Raw genomic sequence first — 22765 nt, 5'->3', positions numbered from 1 at the left:
TTGGGCCTCCTGTCTCCTCTTCTCCACCTATTTATAGCCCCCTCACAGAGAGGAGGGTGGGCCCTGACATAAACTATGCTCCACTGGCTGGGGCTGATGTGGCCGGATTACTGACGGGCAACACAACCAATCACGGCTGGCTTGAGGTTCAGCTTCCTCTAATATGAAGTGACAAAACGTGAGAGAGCCCCGAAATCATTCATGACAGCTGGGCCACGGTCTCCAGCCACAGTCTCCTCCTCTCCCCCTCCGTTTTCCTCTACTCTCTGGTCTGCCTACGCCCCCTCTCCCTGGAGTCTCCTGTCCTCATCCCACCTGCCCTCCACAAAAGGCTGGGCTCCAGTGTCACCCTGGATGACAGCAAACAGGGTCTAAACACACAACGACATGTCCCTTCATCTGTCACTGGGAATAAACCTCTCAGGAGCAGAACCAGAGGAAGAAGGGGTGTGTGTGTGAGAGAGAGAGAGAGAGAGAGAGAGAGAGAGAGAGAGAGAGAGAGTACGCATGGCGTTAACGTCACCCTCAAAGACACCTCATTAGGCTGTTACTGTAGGTTATGTCTCTCAGCAAGGCCAGAATAACACTGGAATATACTGTAGACTCCCCACCCTGACAGTTTTCACAGTAAGTGTATGTGCATAAACTACATAAATCTCCAGCGTATTTGCATATGTGTGAGTCTGTGTATGAGAGATGGGGGCAAGAGGTATTTATGTAATAGGATGGAGCTGAGAATGGACTGATAAGGGTCAAGTGACAGAAAGCGAGAAAGAGAGGAAGAGAGAGAGAGTCAAGGCCAGGACGGCTCATCACTGTTGTTCATTTATTTACCAGTGTCCGAGTAAAACCCAGCCTCCGGCCTGCCTCCTCCCTCCTCCATCCGCTCTCCACGAATACCATTCCGGCTTCGTGCTGATGACCTGTACTGACCGCCACTCACAGTGCACTGCAGCATGTAGTGCTGCTACTGCAAATGGCCACGGCCCAAGAAACAGTCATGGTATTTTAAAGAGGATCTGGCTCTCAGACTGACAAGTCCAGTATCCACCGGGAATACCATGTCCAGTCAGCAGGGACCTTTTGACCAGCTAATAGCCTGGATGGTGTTGAGCAGGATTTTTTATATTTTAGTCATTTAGCATACGCTCTTATCCAGTGTGATTTACAGTAGTTGAGGGCATACATTTTCATACTTTTTTCCTGGGTAATTCTCTAAAAGCTTGACACACCTGGATTGTGCAACACTTGCCCATTATTCTTTTCAAACTGCTTCAAGCTCTGTCAAATTGGTTGTTGATCATTGATAGACAACCATTGTCAGGTCTTGCCATTGCAGATTTAAGTGAAAACTGTAACTCGGCCACTCAGGAACATTCAGTGTCTTTTTGGTACTTGTAGATTTGGCCTTGTGTTTTAGCTTATTGTCCTGAATTCATCTCCCAGTGTCTGGTGGAAAGCAGACTGAACCAGGTTTTCCTCCAGGATTTTCCCTGTGCTTAGCTCCATTCTGTTTCTTTTTTATCCTGAAAAACTCCCCAGTCCTTAACGATTACAAGCATAACATGATGCAGCCACCGCTATGCTTGAAAATATGGTGAGTGGTACTCAGTAATGTGTTGTATTGGATTAGTCCCAAACATAACACTTTGTATTCAGGACAAAAACTTAATTGCTTTGCCACATTTTTTGCAGTATTACTTTAGTGCCTTGTTGCAAAGAGGATGGATGTTTTGTAATATTTTTATTCTGCTTCCTTCTTTCAATTAGGTTAGTATTGTGGAGTAAATACAACATTGTTGATCCATTCTCAGTTTTCTCCTATCACAGCCATTAAAGCCTGTTTTAAAGTCACCATTGGCCTCATGGTGAAATCCCTGAGTGATTTCATTCCTCACCGGCATTGAGTAAGGAAGGATACCTGTATCTTTGTAGTGACTGGGTGTATTGATACACCATCCAAAGTGTAATTAATGCACAAAAGGATATTCAATGTCTACTTTTTATTTATTTTTACCTATCTACCAATAGGTGCCCTTCTTTGTGAGGCATCGGAAAACCTCCCTGGTCTTTGTGGTTGAATCTGTGTTTGAACTTCACTTTACAGGGACTTTACAGATAAATTGTATGTGTGGGGTACAGAAATGAGGTAGTTATTAAAAAAATCATGTTACACACTATTATTGCACACAGAGTGAGTCCATGTGACCTGTTATGCACATTTTTACTCAGGAACTTATTTAAGCTTGCCATAACAAAGGGGTTGAATACTTATTGACTCAAGACATTTCAACTTAATTTTTTTATTCGTTTGTAAAAAAAAAAAAAAAACATAATTCCACTTTGACATTATCGGGTATTGTGTGTTGGCCAGTGACAAAAAAATCTCAATTTAATCAATTTTTAATTCAGGCTATAACACAACTAAATGTGGGAAAAAAATCAAGCAAGGGGTGTGAATACTTTCTGAAGACACTGTACACAGAACAGATGGACAGGACACTGTGACAAGACAAGCTGTGTTTCCACTTTGATCTAACAGAGGTCAGGAACTGTATAAGTGAATCCTCTCTCCTGAGGCTGAGGGAGAGACCAAGCAGAATAGCAGTGTGCATTACCAGGTTCCACTGTACACCTAACAGTGGGCTGTATGGCTATACATCAAGGCTTCTCATACATTATGTAGAAACCTTGAGTGTTTTCAATAACCTTGTCAAGATGCTATGTCTTGGAAAGATGCTGCTCTATATTCCAAAATCATACATTGCTGTTTGTGCTTGGATGCCTTTTGTGGTAGGATTTCTCAGAATCATGCCTATGCTTTAGCAGTAGCAATGATTTGTTTTGCTTGCTACAGAGAATGAGTAAGGTGCTACGGATGTAGGATCTTAATTTGATCAGAGAAGCAAACGTTAACTTGTAGTGTATTCAAGGTTTAAAAAGGCTTCTAAAGTTTGTAATTTACACTTTAAAATGTCAGACTTGATTTGCCCTGACGAAAAATGTATCAACCCCTACAAAAAATGTCTATTAATTATAATCCACATAATAATTCACATTTCCTGTTGGTGCAGGATTATTTTCAAATTAAGACCCTACACCTGTAGATGCTGCACTCATATATGCGTGCACATCCACCCACACAAACACTTACACACACATCAAACCCACAGACAGCCATCGACACTCAAAGTTGAAATATGAAGAAAAAAAAGTATAATCAAATTCATGAAGCATTTCAAGCCAGTCAGTGTGTTTCTACGTCAAACATTATTAACTTAAAAATACTAATATCTGCAAAAATCTCAAGTTTAGTCACATCTATCTATAAATACCATAGCATGTAGTACACTTTAACATTTCCTGGTGCCATCAACTAAATATATATTTGTGAGCAAAATGTTATTTGTCTGGCGGTTATGTAAAGATGGTGAGTCAGAAACAGTTGCTTCCAGTTCAATTCCCATACAACCACAGCAGAGCAGAGCCAAGCAAGACAATTCCCATACAACCACAGCAGAGCAGAGACAAGCAAGACAATTCCCATACAACCACAGCAGAGCAGAGACAAGCAAGACAATTCCCATACAACCACAGCAGAGCAGAGACAAGCAAGACAATTCCCATACAACCACAGCAGAGCAGAGACAAGCAAGACAATTCCCATACAACCACAGCAGAGCAGAGACAAGCAAGACAATTCCCATACAACCACAGCAGAGCAGAGACAAGCAAGACAATTCCCATACAACCACAGCAGAGCAGAGCCAAGCAAGACAATTCCCATACAACCACAGCAGAGCAGAGCCAAGCAAGACAATTCCCATACAACCACAGCAGAGCAGAGACAAGCAAGACAATTCCCATACAACCACAGCAGAGCAGAGCCAAGCAAGACAATTCCCATACAACCACAGCAGAGCAGAGACAAGCAAGACAATTCCCATACAACCACAGCAGAGCAGAGACAAGCAAGACAATTCCCATACAACCACAGCAGAGCAGAGACAAGCAAGACAATTCCCATACAACCACAGCAGAGCAGAGACAAGCAAGACCATTCCCATACAACCACAGCAGAGCAGAGACAAGCAAGACAATTCCCATACAACCACAGCAGAGCAGAGCCAAGCAAGACAATTCCCATACAACCACAGCAGAGCAGAGCCAAGCAAGACAATTCCCATACAACCACAGCAGAGCAGAGCCAAGCAAGACAATTCCCATACAACCACAGCAGAGCAGAGCCAAGCAAGACAATTCCCATACAACCACAGCAGAGCAGAGACAAGCAAGACAATTCCCATACAACCACAGCAGAGCAGAGCCAAGCAAGACAATTCCCATACAACCACAGCAGAGCAGAGACAAGCAAGACAATTCCCATACAACCACAGCAGAGCAGAGCCAAGCAAGACAATTCCCATACAACCACAGCAGAGCAGAGACAAGCAAGACAATTCCCATACAACCACAGCAGAGCAGAGACAAGCAAGACAATTCCCATACAACCACAGCAGAGCAGAGCCAAGCAAGACAATTCCCATACAACCACAGCAGAGCAGAGCCAAGCAAGACAATTCCCATACAACCACAGCAGAGCAGAGCCAAGCAAGACAATTCCCATACAACCACAGCAGAGCAGAGACAAGCAAGACAATTCCCATACAACCACAGCAGAGCAGAGACAAGCAAGACAATTCCCATACAACCACAGCAGAGCAGAGCCAAGCAAGACAATTCCCATACAACCACAGCAGAGCAGAGACAAGCAAGACAATTCCCATACAACCACAGCAGAGCAGAGCCAAGCAAGACAATTCCCATACAACCACAGCAGAGCAGAGACAAGCAAGACAATTCCCATACAACCACAGCAGAGCAGAGCCAAGCAAGACAATTCCCATACAACCACAGCAGAGCAGAGACAAGCAAGACAATTCCCATACAACCACAGCAGAGCAGAGACAAGCAAGACAATTCCCATACAACCACAGCAGAGCAGAGCCAAGCAAGACAATTCCCATACAACCACAGCAGAGCAGAGCCAAGCAAGACAATTCCCATACAACCACAGCAGAGCAGAGCCAAGCAAGACAATTCCCATACAACCACAGCAGAGCAGAGACAAGCAAGACAATTCCCATACAACCACAGCAGAGCAGAGACAAGCAAGACAATTCCCATACAACCACAGCAGAGCAGAGCCAAGCAAGACAATTCCCATACAACCACAGCAGAGCAGAGACAAGCAAGACAATTCCCATACAACCACAGCAGAGCAGAGACAAGCAAGACCAAGACAGGCCAACGGAGGCCAATTTCTCCTCCATCTCTACACACACATTCACCATCTCTCTCTCTCTCTCTCTAGAGAACACAACCTCTCCGGCATTTCAAAATCAACACATTAATCATGTCATAAGTCAGACGTGTTGTATTTTCTCAATCAGAATGTATTGCTAAATACTGTACATGGTGATATTATGGAAAAATGATCAACATGTATTATTTCCAATCCAATAGGGAAAAGAGGACATATAGACAAGGCACGGCCATGTATTGGCTCTGCTGAAGCCAGAGAGTACAGTATAGTTTGACAGTCAGCCAGTGACATATTCTGCTGCCTGCGATGGCTGCCATCTGTCCTTCCTCTGTAAGCGAGACCCGGGATCGCCACCTTCTTCTAATTATCCACTGAATTGGGAGATTGTGATCCTGCCAGTAATTCTGGGAAAGATGTATCCCATGGGGCCTGGTGTATTAGGCAGCAGAACGACAGGAAGTAAAACTGCCGTTGCCTCAGCCTGCATACTCTATACAGATACACACAGGACGGACTCTCTCATGTCTGGCTGCATTTCCTGTGGCGAGCCACATTCCATTCCCAGGTGATGTCATTCACTCAGTTCTGCCCTTTCGTTGTGAGTTGCTGACCTAAACGAGGTACTTTCTCCGCCTGTGTGTGTCTGTGTTTGTCTGTGTGTGTCTGCATGTGTGATCCCTTTTGTACCTTGCATTAGTTCTCCATTCTGCTCTGCTTCTTTCCGCTCCTGTCTCCAGTATGACTACTAGGTTATTGATGGATGGGAGATGTGCTGTGACATCCAGCTGACATCCAGTCTCTCCTCTTCAGTCGGGCAGTCTCTCCTCTGAGAGAGAGCAGCAGACTCCTAAAGCACCCTCCAGGGGGTTGGCCTCTCGCCAAGCTGCTGTTGCATCTCTGCCTGTGCCCTCCCTGCCCACCCACCCACCGCACCAGCATCACAATTTGACAATGGGATTGTGGGCCACTACGCTTCTGCTGGGATTAGAGTGGTCTCTCTAGAGTGTAGAGTCTAGTAGTTCACTGGGCAACATGGGGGAGAAAGAAATCTTCACACCTCTAAACTGCTGTGGAGTTTCTAAGATTGGGTGCTTGGCAGTGTCACACAAGGGAATCGAAATGATGAAATAATACTACAGGTCTCTCTCAGGAATATGACTTGGTCTCAGTAATAAAGGTACATGTTACTTACCAAGAAAACGAGAAAGTCAGGGACTGTAAGGAATTTAAAAATAGAAATATCTTTGAGGGTACATAAATATCACCCTGGCTGTGCTTGTCTAGACAACAATTCTGTGACTCGAGTCCCGAATGGTACTGTCAAAGCATCATATTTCTGTGTCATATACATCAGGCTGTTATATTATTATTATAGTGACACATGATCACACATGGGTTATCCAGCTATGTCACGGTTTTAAATTATTTAGCAGGCTACCAATCTGTATCTAAACAAACTAATCCACTTCCATTCTTCTCTCTAGGTATCCATAGTAACAAGGCTATTCAGTTGAGTCATTACTGCAGATTGCATTACTATGGATTCTTGGAAGGGTGATGATGTAAATGGGAGCGCTGCATGAACAGATATGAAGTTTTATTTGTGACTTTAGGGGAAGCAGGAGATGAGATAATGCACAGCACAATGGTAGTGGTGGGCAGCTCATCTCACCTGGGGAGATGGAGCGACGGCGAGGAGAGCGAGAGAGGTTGAGATTCAGAAAATGCACGGTGAACAGAAGAGATAGTCTGCTATCTAGATCATGATGAACTCAGTGGACGAGAGGCGAGGGGTAGTGGGAAGAAGAAGAAATGAGAGTTAAGATGAAGGGAGGGAACAGCAGTGTGATTAACACAGCAGTTGGCAAGAGAGAGAATCTGAGAGGCATCAGGGATCTTCTGAAGAGGACAGAACCACAGAATTGGGAGAGAAAGAGAGGAGAGAAAAGCCAATATTTCTACCAGTTAACAGCGCTGATGGGAGAGTAGACCAGTGCCGGGAGACTTGCTGTGATCGAAGTTAGTAATTACAGTGGACAAGGAGTCATATTAACAATATTATTATATAAGGAGAAATAGAAGAGTCAACAGGGCTTATCAAGAATAACAAGCCAGGTGAGAGGATGACGGGGTGTGGAACACCTGATATTCTGGAGAGAATGAGAGAAGGGGGGAGAGAGAACGAGAGAAAAGGACAGTGAGAGAGAAATCACTGGAGACAGGTAAGTGGATTCAAGGCGCTTGAAGAGAAAAGGAGACGACTAACCGGAGGTCAAGTGTAAAACGCTGAATATCATAAAAGAGAAAATGTGTTGAGAGTCATGCAGACTAAAGAAGATAACCAAACAGCAAGGTTATAAATAGCTGATATGCAGCAGAATGTCCAATAGACAAACAGCAGGAGAGATGGAGGCTGAGGTTAGCAGAGATGATGGATCTAGACTAGAGAGAGAGGGGGAACATGGAGGAAGCCAAAACAGAGCCTGCAGGTACTTGAGCAGAGGACAAAGTAATGAGCAGGAAAAGCTACATCTGGAGGGGCCCTGAAGGACCCCTGTTTTACTCACTGGCCTGAGATAGTGTGTAAAACAACCTGTTAGGTGTCAGTGGAGAACGCCTGAACGTCTGGCTTTTCTGGATCAGCCTGAGTGAACACTGAACAGATAGAGTGTACTCCGGCTGTATGAGCAGCCATCAGACACTAATTACAACCAAAGGTTAACATGGAAACACACTGTATGTGCAGAGAAAAGCCTACATCTGAACCAAACTGTTTACACTACATAAATGATAACGGAGAAATTGTGGTTATCATACATTATGTATTGTTAGTATAATTCATGCACAGTACATGAACCGCATGTGGCTATGTAGAGTATACGGTATGTGTTGTTGAGTCTGTATATCGGCAGTATGGGAACCTCACAATGCAGCTGGATGTGATCAACTGCAGGTCTATCTAATTAGGTGGTAAACGATTATGGCAGCGAGCCAATCAGCAGTTACAAGAGCAACCACAGAGTTTAACGCTCACTCCTGGATAGGGGCAGCATGGGAGGCGGAGGCGTAGGGAATGCCTCAAGCCGTAGGGGAGGAAGGGAGGGAGGGGTGGAAATGGTTGGAGACTCAGGCGAGTGAATAAGATCGTTTCAGAGCACTGTGACTTATCCGCGGGGGGGTTCAGAGGGCAAGGCTACAGAAACATCCCAACAGCACTGATAATGTATGTGTGGAGGTCATGTGCCAAAACATCACCCAGTAATACCCATCAGAGGCTGAGGCTTTGCCTTTTTAGGTAAATGTAGCTATTATTCACATCCATAAAACAAGTAACCATAGCAACAGGTTCCTCTTTCAGCATCTGTCATTCTTCTGGTAACTAACTTTCCAGAGTGTATTGGGCTTGGGACAGTGACTGATAGATTGAAAGACTGTCATACAAAAAAGAGAGCGAGAGGGAGAGAGAGTATGAGAGAGAGAGAGAGAGAGAGAGAGAGGACGAACTGTCTGATACACATGGGGAGACAGTCAGCCACTCAGACTCTGTTACAGGTTACATTATACAGCAAGGACAAGATAACTAGTTGAATTTGTAAAACATTTATGAAAGCAGTCTCTACTCAGGTTGACTGGCTGTTATAAAAATCCAACTTCCACACACACGGTTGGTTTCCTCCACAGGAAGCTGGGGCCCCCAGGGGACCATGATGATTGACTGATGTGGTATCCGTTTGCTATCACTGACATCTAAGCTATAACGTGTGTATTTGAATTTTGCAGCACTATTTACTTATTAGCGTTGATGACCCCTATGTAAAGTATTCATGATGAGGACGTAAAGTGTTTGTTCAAGCCACAGAGATGCCAAAAAGCAGGAAGAAAAAATGATTACAGCACCGCTCTCTCCTGCATCAGATAGATGGAAAATAAGATAAGGGCAGAGGGATCCTACAACATAGCAACTGCATGTAAACATCCATTTACCAGTAAAGGTCTAAGCCTTTCGAGGGGGGTTCTACTAAGCTAACAAATGCAATTGTTTTAAGATGGTTATACCATGGATGCTTTTTCTATTTGATTTTGAATTTTAGGACCCCTATAGGTATCCCAAAGAATATTTTTAAATTATTTCATTAAACATTGAATTTAGCGTTACTGCTATTAGCCCATAGAAACGCATTGAATAACATCTTCATATTCACACGTACAGCACCCGATGTCACAGGAAGTCGAAAAAGATCATCAAGGACATCAACCACCCGAGCCACAGCCTGTTCACCCTGCTACCATCCAGAAGGCAAGGTCAGTACAGGTGCATCAAAGCTGAGACCGAGAGACTGAAAAACAGCTTCTATCTCAAGGCCATCAGACTGTTAAACAGCCATCACTAGCCGGCTACCACCCGGTTACTCAACCCTGCATCTTATAGGCTGCTGCCCAATATACATAGACATGGAATCACTGGTCACTTTAATAATGGAATACTAGTCCATTTTAATAATGTTTACATACTGCTTTACTCATTTCATATGTATATACTGTAATCTATTCTACGGTATTTTAGTCAAAGCCACTCCGACATTGCTCATCCTAATATTGATACATTTCTTAACTCCATTCTTTTACTTTAGATTTCACAATAACATCTGCTAAATATGTGTATGTGACCAATACAATTTGATTTGATTTGATGCATGGCAAAGCAGACAGTCCAAAAATAAATTAAAAGGAAGATTATTTTAAAGTCTGTATTTTAGAGCTTTAAGAAAGATCAGGATTTATATATATTTGTACGCATAATTAACCTTTTTTTTGTCACCGAACTACTTCCATATACGTATACTTCCATCCAGTTTTTTAACTGGTACCGGGCTACCTTCAGACGAGTCTTGTGGGAATCCTAGAGCTAAACAACCAACACGTATGTGTTTGTGAGAGTCTCACCTTTCGACAGTAGGAGTGCGTGGGTAAAATCACTGGGGAAGCCAAGCCAGGGAAAAAAAGCCATATTACCACATATGTGTTGTGATAATTAACCTGTTAGTTCATATGCCTTGCCTAAAGGCTGAGACAATAAGAAGACACAGTGCAGAAGAAATTCAACCACACCTTTGTTTCATCACAAAACCGGAGAGCAACATCTGTCCAGTGAAGTCCACGACGTATATTGCATGTAACAGACAGTATGACCTACAGTATGGTCAAGCAATTTCATGTTTCCGAAATATTCGGACTACTGAACAACTATTGATTGACAACCACAGAGAGTTACCGCAAGTCACAAAGAAAACAGGAGCTGCCTCCACTATTCCAGCACCATTTCAACTTCAACATTTCAACATCATCAAATCACCTCTGCTTAGTCTAATACAGTAACAACTAAAAGATACCTAAACCTATTTAGTCCAATCAATATAAGCTAAATATGATGTGGCTGTCCATGGTACTGATTTCTGTGTGTGTGTGTGTGTGTGTGTGTGTGTGTGTGTGTGTGTGTGTGTGTGTGTGTGTGTGTGTGTGTGTGTGTGTGTGTGTGTGTGTGTGTGTGTGTGTGTGTGTGTGTGTGTGTGCGTGTGTGCGTGCATATGTAGAAAAAGCATGTTAACTCACCCTACTTGTACAGAAACACCAATGCCATTCTCCTCTCTTTCATGTTGCTGAAACAGTCTATGATGCTATCATACAGTACACACTTAAAATTTTTGTTGTCCTGGGCTACCTGAATAAATTGCTTGCTCACTAGCCCAACTTCCTTTCATGGGCAAGAATTAGTCAGCTAGTTAACATTAGCCTTCTACATCTAGCTACATATTGAACTTCCATCCTCTCAGGCCAGAGGCACAATGTGTGACTTTATGGATCAGAATCGCCGTTATAATCAATGGCCAGTATGGAGAATGAAGTAAAACCCCAAGTCCAAATCCCTATTTCCATCCATGGCTAATTTAGGAAAGGGCCAATTTTAGCTAGCTAGCTAGCCACAAGAGCGCGACAACACAGCAAGATGCAACAATTCAAGTGTGTTTCTGTTAATGGCATTTGGCTTGATGTGATGTGATTGGTGTGAAACCAAATCCAAGCTGGCTTCCATTGACACTTTTTTTGGTGCGCCAGGACCATTCACAGTTGAGCTCACTCAGTTTATCAAGGCCAAATGCTCGCTGGCTTCCCTTGCCTTCAATGCTACAGGCGGCAACAATATCATACACTTTTTGACCAGACAGCATCAGATAGATGGGCTACACATACAGAGACAGAGGGGCGCTGTTTTGTTTGGTCGGATGCCTTCTCTCCGGTGAGATACATTCAGCCTCTTGTGAATTGAAGGGAAATTATGAAACACAGAGAGATGAAATATACATTATTTGATATTTTTGGGAAGCCTGGCTTCCCTTGGCACCCATGGATACACGCCACTGCCTTTCAATGGTGTGGTCATATTAGTATGTAGCCCAACTGTTCAGACTCTACAGACAGAAGTTGGCGCTTGTGGGGGTCAAATGGTCAAAGCGATCATTTTGCTAGGACTGTGGGAGTGGTCTGAGTGACGGACCTAATGGGAGGGGCTTCATAGGATGGATATGTAACCTGGAAACTAGCTGTTGGTAGAGGGGTTTGGACCTCTCTTTGTGATCGGTCTATTAACTTATACCGCCTGATGATGTTACCAGGCAAGCCAAAACTCATCCCATGCAAAACCTGCTGATTAGAAGGTCCTGCATAGATTGTATTTTCAACCAGCAACTATCAGGAAATAACACACTTACAGTGTTCCATTCATCAGCTGTTGTACAATATTTTACAAAAAACTGGAGAAACTGAATTTTGACTGCACAGGGCCTTTAAAAATGCAGGCATGTGCCATCAGCAGGACATCAGTAATGGAATGAGCAGATGTTCGTGAAGCTGTGTTCCCTTAGATACCATGGGCCTGAAGGAAGCTACACTAGCCCTGGGTTACAGAGAGGGAGAGCTGCCTGCTGGAGACAAACTGTTAGTAATAAAGCTTGATAAATCCAGAGAGGGGCCCAGGCACCCAGCTCACAACTTTCATTATTATTCTGATGTCAGCGCGGGGGGCGGGATATTGCTCGAATAAATGAAAAGAATGAAAATGGTGTGACTCCCCCCATACGATATGAATGTAGATAAAGCAAGCCTTATTACCATCCAGACACAGCTAACACACCATCCTGCCCCCAACACATACAGACACACACACATACACACACAAACACACAGCTACACATGCACAAACATATTTGATTAAAAACAAACCACTCCCATAATATTTATTCATACAACGTACGCATATTCATACATACGCTGTCCTAATTGCAGACACCCACAAACAGATGCACACAATTTCACTAATGACCTAAAGTGCACACAGACATATTTCTGACCTCACAAACACACTCTTGTGTACACACAAAATACACACAATCACAGACACACACACACTCTACTTATCAGCCACGGCTCACAAACACCCTTATGCTGTGTTTACACAGGCAGACCAATTTTGTTCCTTTTTTAACAAACTGTTATTTTTACATTTTTTATTATTATCTATTTATTTATTTATTTAAATTGGGGAGGTTACAGGTATATTATCCATTTCAAATTATATGTTTAGAAAACCTGTACCCGTAGGCTGCCACTCAAACAAGGAAAACAAGTATGAAATACATACAGAGTTTAAGATATAATAAAACAGGAAAACAAAACAAAACATTTGTGTGCCTCCACCCTCAACCTCCCATCCCATTCCCCCAACCCCACTCAGCCAACACCCCAACCCAACCCCACCCAGCCCAGCCAACACCCCAACCCAGCCCCACCCAGCCCAGCCAACACCCCAACCCAGCCCCACCCAGCCAACACCCCAACCCAGCCCCACCCAGCCAACATGTCTCCACACAACCACCCCAACCCCACTCAGCCAACACCCCAACCCAACCCCACCCAGCCCAGCCAACACCCCAACCCAACCCCACCCAGCCCAGCCAACACCCCAACCCAGCCCCACCCAGCCAACACCCCAACCCCACCCAGCCAACATGTCTCCACACAACCACCCCAACCCCACCCAGCCAACATGTCTCCACACAACCACCCCAACCCCACCCAGCCAACATGTCTCCACACAACCACCCCAACCCCACCCAGCCAACATGTCTCCACACAACCACCCCAACCCCACCCAGCCAACATGTCTCCATACAACCACCCCAACCCCACCCAGCCAACATGTCTCCACACAACCACCCCAACCCCACCCAGCCAACATGTCTCCACACAACCACCCCAACCCCACCCAGCCAACATGTCTCCACACAACCACCCCAACCCCACCCAGCCAACATGTCTCCACATAACCACCCCAACCCCACCCAGCCAACATGTCTCCATACAACCACCCCAACCCCACCCAGCCAACATGTCTCCATACAAACACCCCAACCCCACCCAGCCAACATGTCTCCACACAACCACCCCAACCCCACTCAGCCAACACCCCAACCCAACCCCACCCAGCCCAGCCAACACCCCAACCCAACCCCACCCAGCCAACATGTCTCCACACAACCACCCCAACCCCACCCAGCCAACATGTCTCCACACAACCACCCCAACCCCACCCAGCCAACATGTCTCCATACAACCACCCCAACCCCACCCAGCCAACATGTCTCCATACAACCACCCCAACCCCACCCAGCCAACATGTCTCCATACAACCACCCCAACCCCACCCAGCCAACATGTCTCCACACAACCACCCAACCAGCCAACATGTCTCCATACAACCACCCCAACCCCACCCAGCCAACATGTCTCCATACAAACACCCCAACCCCACCCAGCCAACATGTCTCCATACAACCACCCCAACCCCACCCAGCCAACACGTCTCCACACAACCACAACAACCCCACCCAGCCAACATGTCTCCACACAACCACCCCAACCCCACCCAGCCAACATGTCTCCATACAACCACCCCAACCCCACCCAGCCAACATGTCTCCATACAAACACCCCAACCCCACCCAGCCAACATGTCTCCATACAACCACCCCAACCCCACCCAGCCAACATGTCTCCATACAAACACCCCAACCCCACCCAGCCAACATGTCTCCATAAAACCACCCCAACCCCACCCAGCCAACATGTCTCCATACAACCACCCCAACCCCACCCAGCCAACATGTCTCCATACAAACACCCCAACCCCACCCAGCCAACATGTCTCCATACAACCACCCCAACCCCACCCAGCCAACATGTCTCCATACAAACACCCCAACCCCACCCAGCCAACATGTCTCCACACAACCACAACAACCCCACCGAGCCAACATGTCTCCATACAACCACCCCAACCCCACCCAGCCAACATGTCTCCACACAACCACCCCAACCAGCCAACATGTCTCCATACAACCACCCCAACCCCACCCAGCCAACATGTCTCCATACAAACACCCCAACCCCACCCAGCCAACATGTCTCCATACAACCACCCCAACCCCACCCAGCCAACATGTCTCCATACAAACACCTCAACCCCACCCAGCCAACATGTCTCCACACAACCACAACAACCCCACCCAGACAACATGTCTCCATACAACCACAACAACCCCACCCAGCCAACATGTCTCCATACAAACACCCCAACCCCACCCAGCCAACATGTCTCCACACAACCACAACAACCCCACCCAGCCAACATGTCTCCATACAACCACAACAACCCCACCCAGCCAACATGTCTCCATACAACCACAACAACCCCACCCAGCCAACATGTCTCCATACAAACACCCCAACCCCACCCAGCCAACATGTCTCCATACAAACACCCCAACCCCACCCAGCCAACATGTCTCCATACAACCACCCCAACCCCACCCAGCCAACATGTCTCCACACAACCACCCCAACCCCACCCAGCCAACATGTCTCCATACAACCACCCCAACCCCACCCAGCCAACATGTCTCCATATAACCACCCCAACCCCACCCAGCCAACATGTTTCCATACAACCACCCCAACCCCACCCAGCCAACACCCCAACCCCACCCAGCCAACATGTCTCCACACAACCACCCCAACCCCAGCCAGCCAACATGTCTCCACACAACCACCCCACCCCCACTCCCTGAAACCATGTTTTCCACCCTTAGCAACTAAGGTTGCTTGTCAGTCACCCAGCGGTAATCATATATGATTGATTGAGAGGTTCAAAGAGCTAACATTGTTAAGTAACATAATAGATGCAAAGCATTGAATATTTACATTCATGCACTTGAAAATTCATGTTGTAACTTTGCCCCAGAGGCAATTAACCAAAAACATCTGATCTTTTCACATCAGATCTTTTTCAGATCTGATCTGAATGGTCAAAAGACCAATTAGTGAAAAAAAATATCTGAATTGGGCTGCCTGTCTAAACGCAGCCTTACACTCACTCCCCCTCTTTCTCCATCTTTCTCTCTGTGCCTTGCCACCCACAGTAAGGGAGTAGGGTCATACGGAGTTAGCCCTGCTGCACTAATGCTTGGACTGGCTGTGAGCTTGTCCTGGAGACTGGAATACAAATCAGGCTTTTCCACTCCAGTCAGTGTTGAGCTGGCCTTTTTCCCAGGAGCCTGCCGTGTCGGCAGTCTGTGGCCCAGAAGAAACCTGACAGGAAGGAAGCTAAGACTGGGCACCCGGCTCCCCGCAGCCCGCAGGGGCCCACGACACCCACAGGACTCTGTTATTATTACTGTAATAATCAGTGTCTTTACTGGACTACTGCTCTGGAAACCACCGATTTGGAGAGAGAGAGAGGGAGAAACAGAGAGAGGGAGGGGGGGAGAAACAGAGAGAGGGAGGGAGAAAAAGAGAGAGAGAACCAAAAACACTCCAACACACTCTTTCACGCCCACACACACACATTCAGGAGAAACATCTGGGGGTATCAGTGTGTCACATGGGAGGAACAGCTTGGAATAACAGCATGAAGGCCTGCCTCTTTTTCTCACTCTAGCTTTCCTACACATAAACACAAACAGTACACAGACACACACACACACATTCTCTCTTGTGCTTCTGTGTTGAATATGTGAAAATACAATTATACAACATGTGAGTCAGTCAAACAGAGGTGGCGTTCAGTTCTCCTTATTTTCCCCCTGTTCTTTGAACATTTGGGAAATAGCAGCTCAAGAGTTGCCAAAGAAGCCATAGTCATATTGATGAAGTTAAAGATTGATATTGGACTGGGAGGACTTTTAATTGTTGTGAGAGAAACAACAGTCAGATATAGATGTTTGTCTGACTTGGCTCATCCAATTACAATGGTTCATTAGGAAAGCTTTAACAGAGTAGAACTTTCAGTCCTGATGACGCTTTCCTGTGCAACTGTTACTATCTAGAAAAAAACTAAGTACTTATGTGGTAATTCTATCGCCATATTGGATTGAAGCATAATGGATCGCTATTTCATAACCTGTGGGCAATGTCTCTGTGGCAATCATAAAATGAAGCATTGTCAGTAATACCCAACCTAGCCTTGTCCAGAACCAAGCTTCCCTAATCAGAAAGCCTGTTACTTTTTAGTAATTTAGCAGACACTCTTTTCCAGAGCGACTTACAGTAGTGAATGCGTACGTTTCATACATTTTTTCTCCGTACTGGTCCCCCGTGGGAATCGAACCCACAACCCTGGCGTTGCAAACACCATGCTCTACCAACTGAGCCACACGGGAGCAGTACAGACCCGTTGATGTCAATGGCTGTGATCGAGAGCATCAAAACCGTGATGTATCGTGGGTAAATTGTGACGCACTGACTGACTGATATCCAAATAATATTGACTAGTTATTTAGGATGCAAGGTGATTTGTAGATCAGTCCGTCTCACCTCGCCTTTAACGTCAGCTCAAATCACATTGTATTTGTCACATTCTTTGTAAACAACAGGTGTAGACTAACAGTGAAATGCTTTCTTACGGCCACTTCCCAACAATGCAGAGAGAATAGAGAAATAATAGAAAGATAATAACACAACCAATAAATACACAATGAGTAGCGATAACTTGGCTATATACACTGAGTACCAGGACTGACTCGATGTGCAGGGGTACGATGTAATTGAGGTTGATTCTGTATGTACATGCAGGGAGGGGTAAATTGACGAGGCTACAGGATACATAATAGGCAGTAGCAGCAGCGTATGTGATGAGTCAAAAGAGCTGGTGCTAAAAGGGGTTGATGCAGATAGTCCAGGGAACTATTTGGTTAACTATTTAGCAGAGGCATTGTCGTGCCTTCGTCACAACTGTGTTGTTGTGTGTGGACCATATTAATTCCTTAGTGATGTGGACACCGAAGAACTTGAAGCTCTCGATCCCCTCCACTACAGCCCTGTCGATGTGGATGGGGGGGGTGCTCGGCCCTCCATTTCCTGTAGTCCATGATCAGCTTCTTTGTCTTGCTGACATTGAGGGAAAGGTTGTTGTCCGGGCATCAAACTCCCAGGTCACTGACCTCCTCGCTATAGGCTGTCTCATCGTCGTTGGGGATCAGGTCTACCACCGTGGTGTCGTCAGCAAACTTAATGATGGTGTTGGAGTCGTGCGCAGCCACGCAGTCGTAAGGTGAAGAGGGAGTATAGGAGGGGACTAAGCACGCATCACTGAGGGGCCCCCATTTTGAGGGTCAGCGTGGCGGATGTGTTGTTGCCTACCCTCACCAGCCCAGGGGTGGCCCACCAGGAAGTCCAGGATCCAGTTGCAGAGGAAGGTATTCAGTCCCAGGGTCCTGAGCTTAGTGATGAGCTTGGAGGGCACTATGGTGCTGAATGCTGAGCTGTAGTCAATAAACAGCATTCTCACATAGGTGTATATCAGTCCACTAATACAGGACTAGTAAAGGCAATACTTTTGTGAAATGTCTTTCTTCATATATATATTATTATTAATATAGTTTTTTTTAATTCTGATGTTTCAGGGATGCTGCCGCACCCTCAACACCACTACTTCCTGCGGCTATGACGGTTTGTGTCAAGAACTGCAATGCTGCTGGGTTTTTCACGCTCAACAGTTTTCCGTGTGTATCAAGAATGGTGCACCACCCAAAGGACATCCAGCCAACTTGACACAACTGTGGGAAGCATTGGAGTCAACATGGGCCAGCATCCCTGTGGAAAGCTTCCGACACCTTGAGTCCATGCCCCGACAAATTGAGGATGTTCTGAGGGCAACTCAATATTAGGAAAGTGTTCCTAATGTTTGGTATACTCATGGTATGTGCATACTGTATTCTCGACATAGCTCACCCTATATAACTACTGCTGTACATACCTTTTTCCTATTTATACAGTGAGCTCCAAAAGTATTGGGACAGGGACTTTTTCTGGGCTCTGTCCTCCAGCACTTTGGTTTTCAAATGATATAATGACTTTGAAGTTAAGTGCAGACTGTCAGCTTTAATTTGAGGGTATTTTCATCCATATCGGTGAATAGTTTAAAAATGACAGCACTTTTATACATAGTTCCCCCATTTCAGGAGACCAAAACTATTGGGACAAATTCACTTATATGTGTATTAAAGTAGTCAAAAGAGAAGTATTTGGTCCCATATTCATAGTACACAACGGCTACATCAAACTTCTGACTCTACACATTTTCTGGATGCATTTGCTGTTTGATTTGGTTGTGTTTCCGATTATTTTGTGCCAAATTGAAATGAATGATAAATAATGTATTGTGTCATTTTGGAATCACTTTTATTGTAAATAAGAATAGAATGTGTTTATAAACACTTCTACATTCATGTGGATGCTACAATAATGATGGATAATCCTGAATGAAATCGTGAATAATAATGAGTGAGTAAATTCACAATAGCAGGGGAGTACATGACAAATAAACTTTTATACGATTTCTTCAAATATAACATCAAATAAAAAGTTAGCAGCAGGAAGCCAGTGTACCATTTTAGCCGTTTCGGGTAATACAAAAGTCCCCAGACCTCCAAGGAGGCGTAACAACAGCGTGATTTTGAGGTATGGCTACGCTACCGAGACTATAGCCAACCAAACCCAGGTCTGTTCCACCGTTCAGGGCAACAGAATCTGCTGGTTCTCATCTTAACCTTTAATTTGATTCAATTCAATAAGAAAGATGATATCATACTGAGGTACTCAAGCCCTGAAATGAGAACCACTGCCTGTAGGTGATGCACCTGACCTGTCCAGGTATGTTACATGGAGATGCCCAACCTCTATGTGAACTGTACCCATGGATGGCGTATCAGCTATGCCTACATTGCCAATAGCCGAACGTTTCAGTGGAAGATTATCTGAGTCAAGTATGCACGCACGAACGCACCCACTAGACCTTTGAAACCATTACAAACGCGCAAAACAAATGTATTTCTCTTATCTATATAATATGTTTTTCATGGTCATATAGACCTAGGCTACTCTTAAAACGTTATTGATATTTTCCCTTGTTATTCCTGTTTTTGTGTGGGCGGGCGGGTTTACAGACAGTGCCAATCCGAGTGCTGAAACTCATGTTCTCTGACATGCCCAAGACGCATAAAGCATCACCACCGAGAACCCACGCGTCCCGCCTCCCAATACCAAACACTTCATATCAGTTAACCCTTCCGGCATACTTTAACACAGAGCACCACCCACTCATTATTACTGGCTCTATTTATGCATATGTACGGTGATTATAATGTTTGGAAATGTTTGTTGGATGCACGTCATACCGTTTATTTCCAACACAATTGCCGATGGAGGGGTTCGTGGTTCCTTGGAACGAGGATGGCCAGGACATCCGACACTTCCTAAGCCCCGGTCTGTCGCTCGTGTCCATGGCATTAGAGCGCTCTATCCCTCGGTGGTGATGGCGGTCGGTGTCGGAGTATCCCCGGTGTTTGATTTTGATGGGGGTCCGTGGCTGCCTCCAAAGATGTTGCGGAGGTTTTAGGGTCGCCTGCTCCCGGGGAACGGGGAGCGAGAGAGAAAGGCTCTTTTTCGAGCACGGTGGTGGTACTTCCATCATAGTGCAAATTAAAATATCCCTTTTATATCTCAACTTATTGACAAAAATAATAATATGGCTATATATTCTTTGACTTCAAATTACTAACCTATTAATGTCCATCATTGCCACTTGATCGTAGCCTACCCTGTGTAATTGTGTAGACAAAAGTGACCAAGTCAAGTGCAGTCCGATGTTATATGTAATATTCTAAATAAAAACATTTAAACCTTTCGACCATTATCACAGTGGTACTGTCAGGCAGTGAATGTGACTAATTTCACCCAGAAAGTGTCTTTCTTTCTCCTACCGTTTATCCAATTAAATTCCCAACCAAAAGTTAATATCTATTCTAAATGTAAAACGCTTCCCTTCTTTTTTGCTGAGAGCTTCGCCAATCGTTAAAGTATCCGTCTGGTAGGTGACGATAGCCCCTCGCCGGTGCTTCCCCTGAAGTTTGACGCCTCGTCGCCCATTGCGCACTGGATCACTTTAGTTACAGAACAATGTATTGCTTTTATCAGCTCCTTATTGCAGAATCACAGACCGCTGGCTTTTGTGCGATGCGGGGTATTATTACTGCTCCCGACCGCACATGTCTGTCAAAGCTCGCTTGTAACTGTTCGGTCTCCAGCTGTAGCCATAAAAAGTAACACAGAATACCGTCGTGCATCTGGAACTACATAGGCTGAGCCGCACGCGCGGAGCCCACTGTCTCGACTTTCCCCTATATTAAAATGTTTGATCCAATTACTTCAGATTAAATTAGACTTCGAGCAATAGAACATCTCCATTAATTACATAATTTCGGTTGCCTTTGGAGTTGTGGTTGTGCCTGTATCCAAAACCCACGCGATGTTATTTTCTTCGCACAATGCATTATCAAAAGCAAAAGGCTACCAGAAAAGCATTGACTGTCGAAGTCCTGTAGTCGCTGCTTCCATTATCTGTCCATTGTCACGTCTGAACTCCAGATTGACGACAAATGTTACATTAACCATAACGCATCATCTACCCCTCCAGTCTCTCTCTCTCTCTCTCTCTCGCTTCTTTCTCGCTCTCGCTTTTCTCTCCAGCAAGCCCACACTCGCGGCTCCTGTCCAGTTGGTTTATCTCTTTGGACTGAAAGGAATTTAATCATGTATTATTATTTCCCTCATATTGACGGTATTCTCCTGAAAAGCCCTCGATATAAAATCAAAAGAACTGATGTACTTTAACAGCCTACTAAATCGTTTTTCACCACTGTCTGATTTCAGTGCACTGCCGACGTGGTCAAAAGTGTAAGCCGTAGTAAATGGATAACCACTTCTCACAAAACGCGCTATTTGTTGTATCCGTTTTAGCTATTTATCGCAGTCGTTCCACTGGTGCGAGCTGTCACTTTGATTTCTCTGACCGTTTTCAGCATAATTGGATCATATCTGGACACGCAGGGTTGAAACCAAGAGCACTCTCAATACAAGATGCGTTTCTAGAGCGCATTCACAACTGCTTCTCATAGCATTAATCATATTATCGTTTCATCTGCTGATGCATAATGATCAGGGATTCTCAGCTCCAGTTTTTATTAAATCTCCAGGCACCGTGCGCCATCGAATTAACTATTTGTAATATCACATATGAGCACGTCTGCTTACCCATAAAAGCATTAAATAATTTGCTTTTTAATCTGCAGAAATGCTGTCACATCAAACATATTTTTGGGGGGTTTATCAGTTAGATATTCTACAGCTGTGGAGAGAGATGGCTATAGGCTACAGGGATCATTTAAAGTCCCAGTGCAGTCAAAAACGTGATTTTCTGTGTTTTATATATATATATATGTGTGTGTGTATATGTATATATATATACACACACACAACATGACCAAAAGTATGTGGACACCTGTTTGTCGAACATCTCATTCCAAAATCATGGGCATTAGTATGGAGCTGGTCCCGTTGCTGCTATAACAGCCTCCACTCTTCTGGGAAGGCTTTCCACTAAATATTGGAAATTTGCTGCGGGACTTGCTTCCATTCAGCCACAAGAGCATTAGTGAGATCAAGCATTGATGTTGGGCGAATAGGCCTGGCTCGCAGTCAGTCTTTCAATTCATCCCAAAGGTGTTTGCCGGGGTGGAGATCAGGGCTCTGTGCAAGCCAGTCAAGTTCTTCCACACAGCTCTTGACAAACCATTTCTGGATGGACCTCACTTTGTGCATGGGGGCATTGTCATGCTGAAACAGGAAAGGGCCTTCTCCAAACTGTTGCCACAAAGTTGGAAGCACATAATTGTTTAGAATGCCATTGTTTGCTGTAGTGTGAAGATTTCCCTTCACTGGAACTAAGGGGCCTAGCCCGAACCACGAAAAACAGCCCTAGACCATTATTCC

General features: G+C 45.0%; 1 protein-coding gene across 1 annotated transcript in view; it reads right to left on the bottom strand.

Annotated features, from left to right (window-relative positions):
• Positions 1-21773, bottom strand: part of pde4a (phosphodiesterase 4A, cAMP-specific) — a 66735-nt gene extending 44962 nt beyond the window's left edge. Inside the window, exon 1 of the mRNA XM_014203950.2 lies at positions 20113-21773. Within this exon, the coding sequence (XP_014059425.1) occupies positions 20113-20408 (296 nt within the window). The 5' untranslated portion in view covers positions 20409-21773. The remainder of the gene's footprint in view (positions 1-20112) is intronic.
• Between the last annotated feature and the right edge of the window lie 992 nt (positions 21774-22765).

This window comes from Salmo salar, chromosome ssa06 (assembly GCF_905237065.1).
Source record: "Salmo salar chromosome ssa06, Ssal_v3.1, whole genome shotgun sequence".
In the NCBI taxonomy this organism is placed as follows: Eukaryota; Metazoa; Chordata; class Actinopteri; order Salmoniformes; family Salmonidae; genus Salmo; species Salmo salar.
The sequence above is the reverse complement of the archived record's forward strand: the minus strand, read 5'-3'. Positions and strand labels throughout refer to the sequence as shown.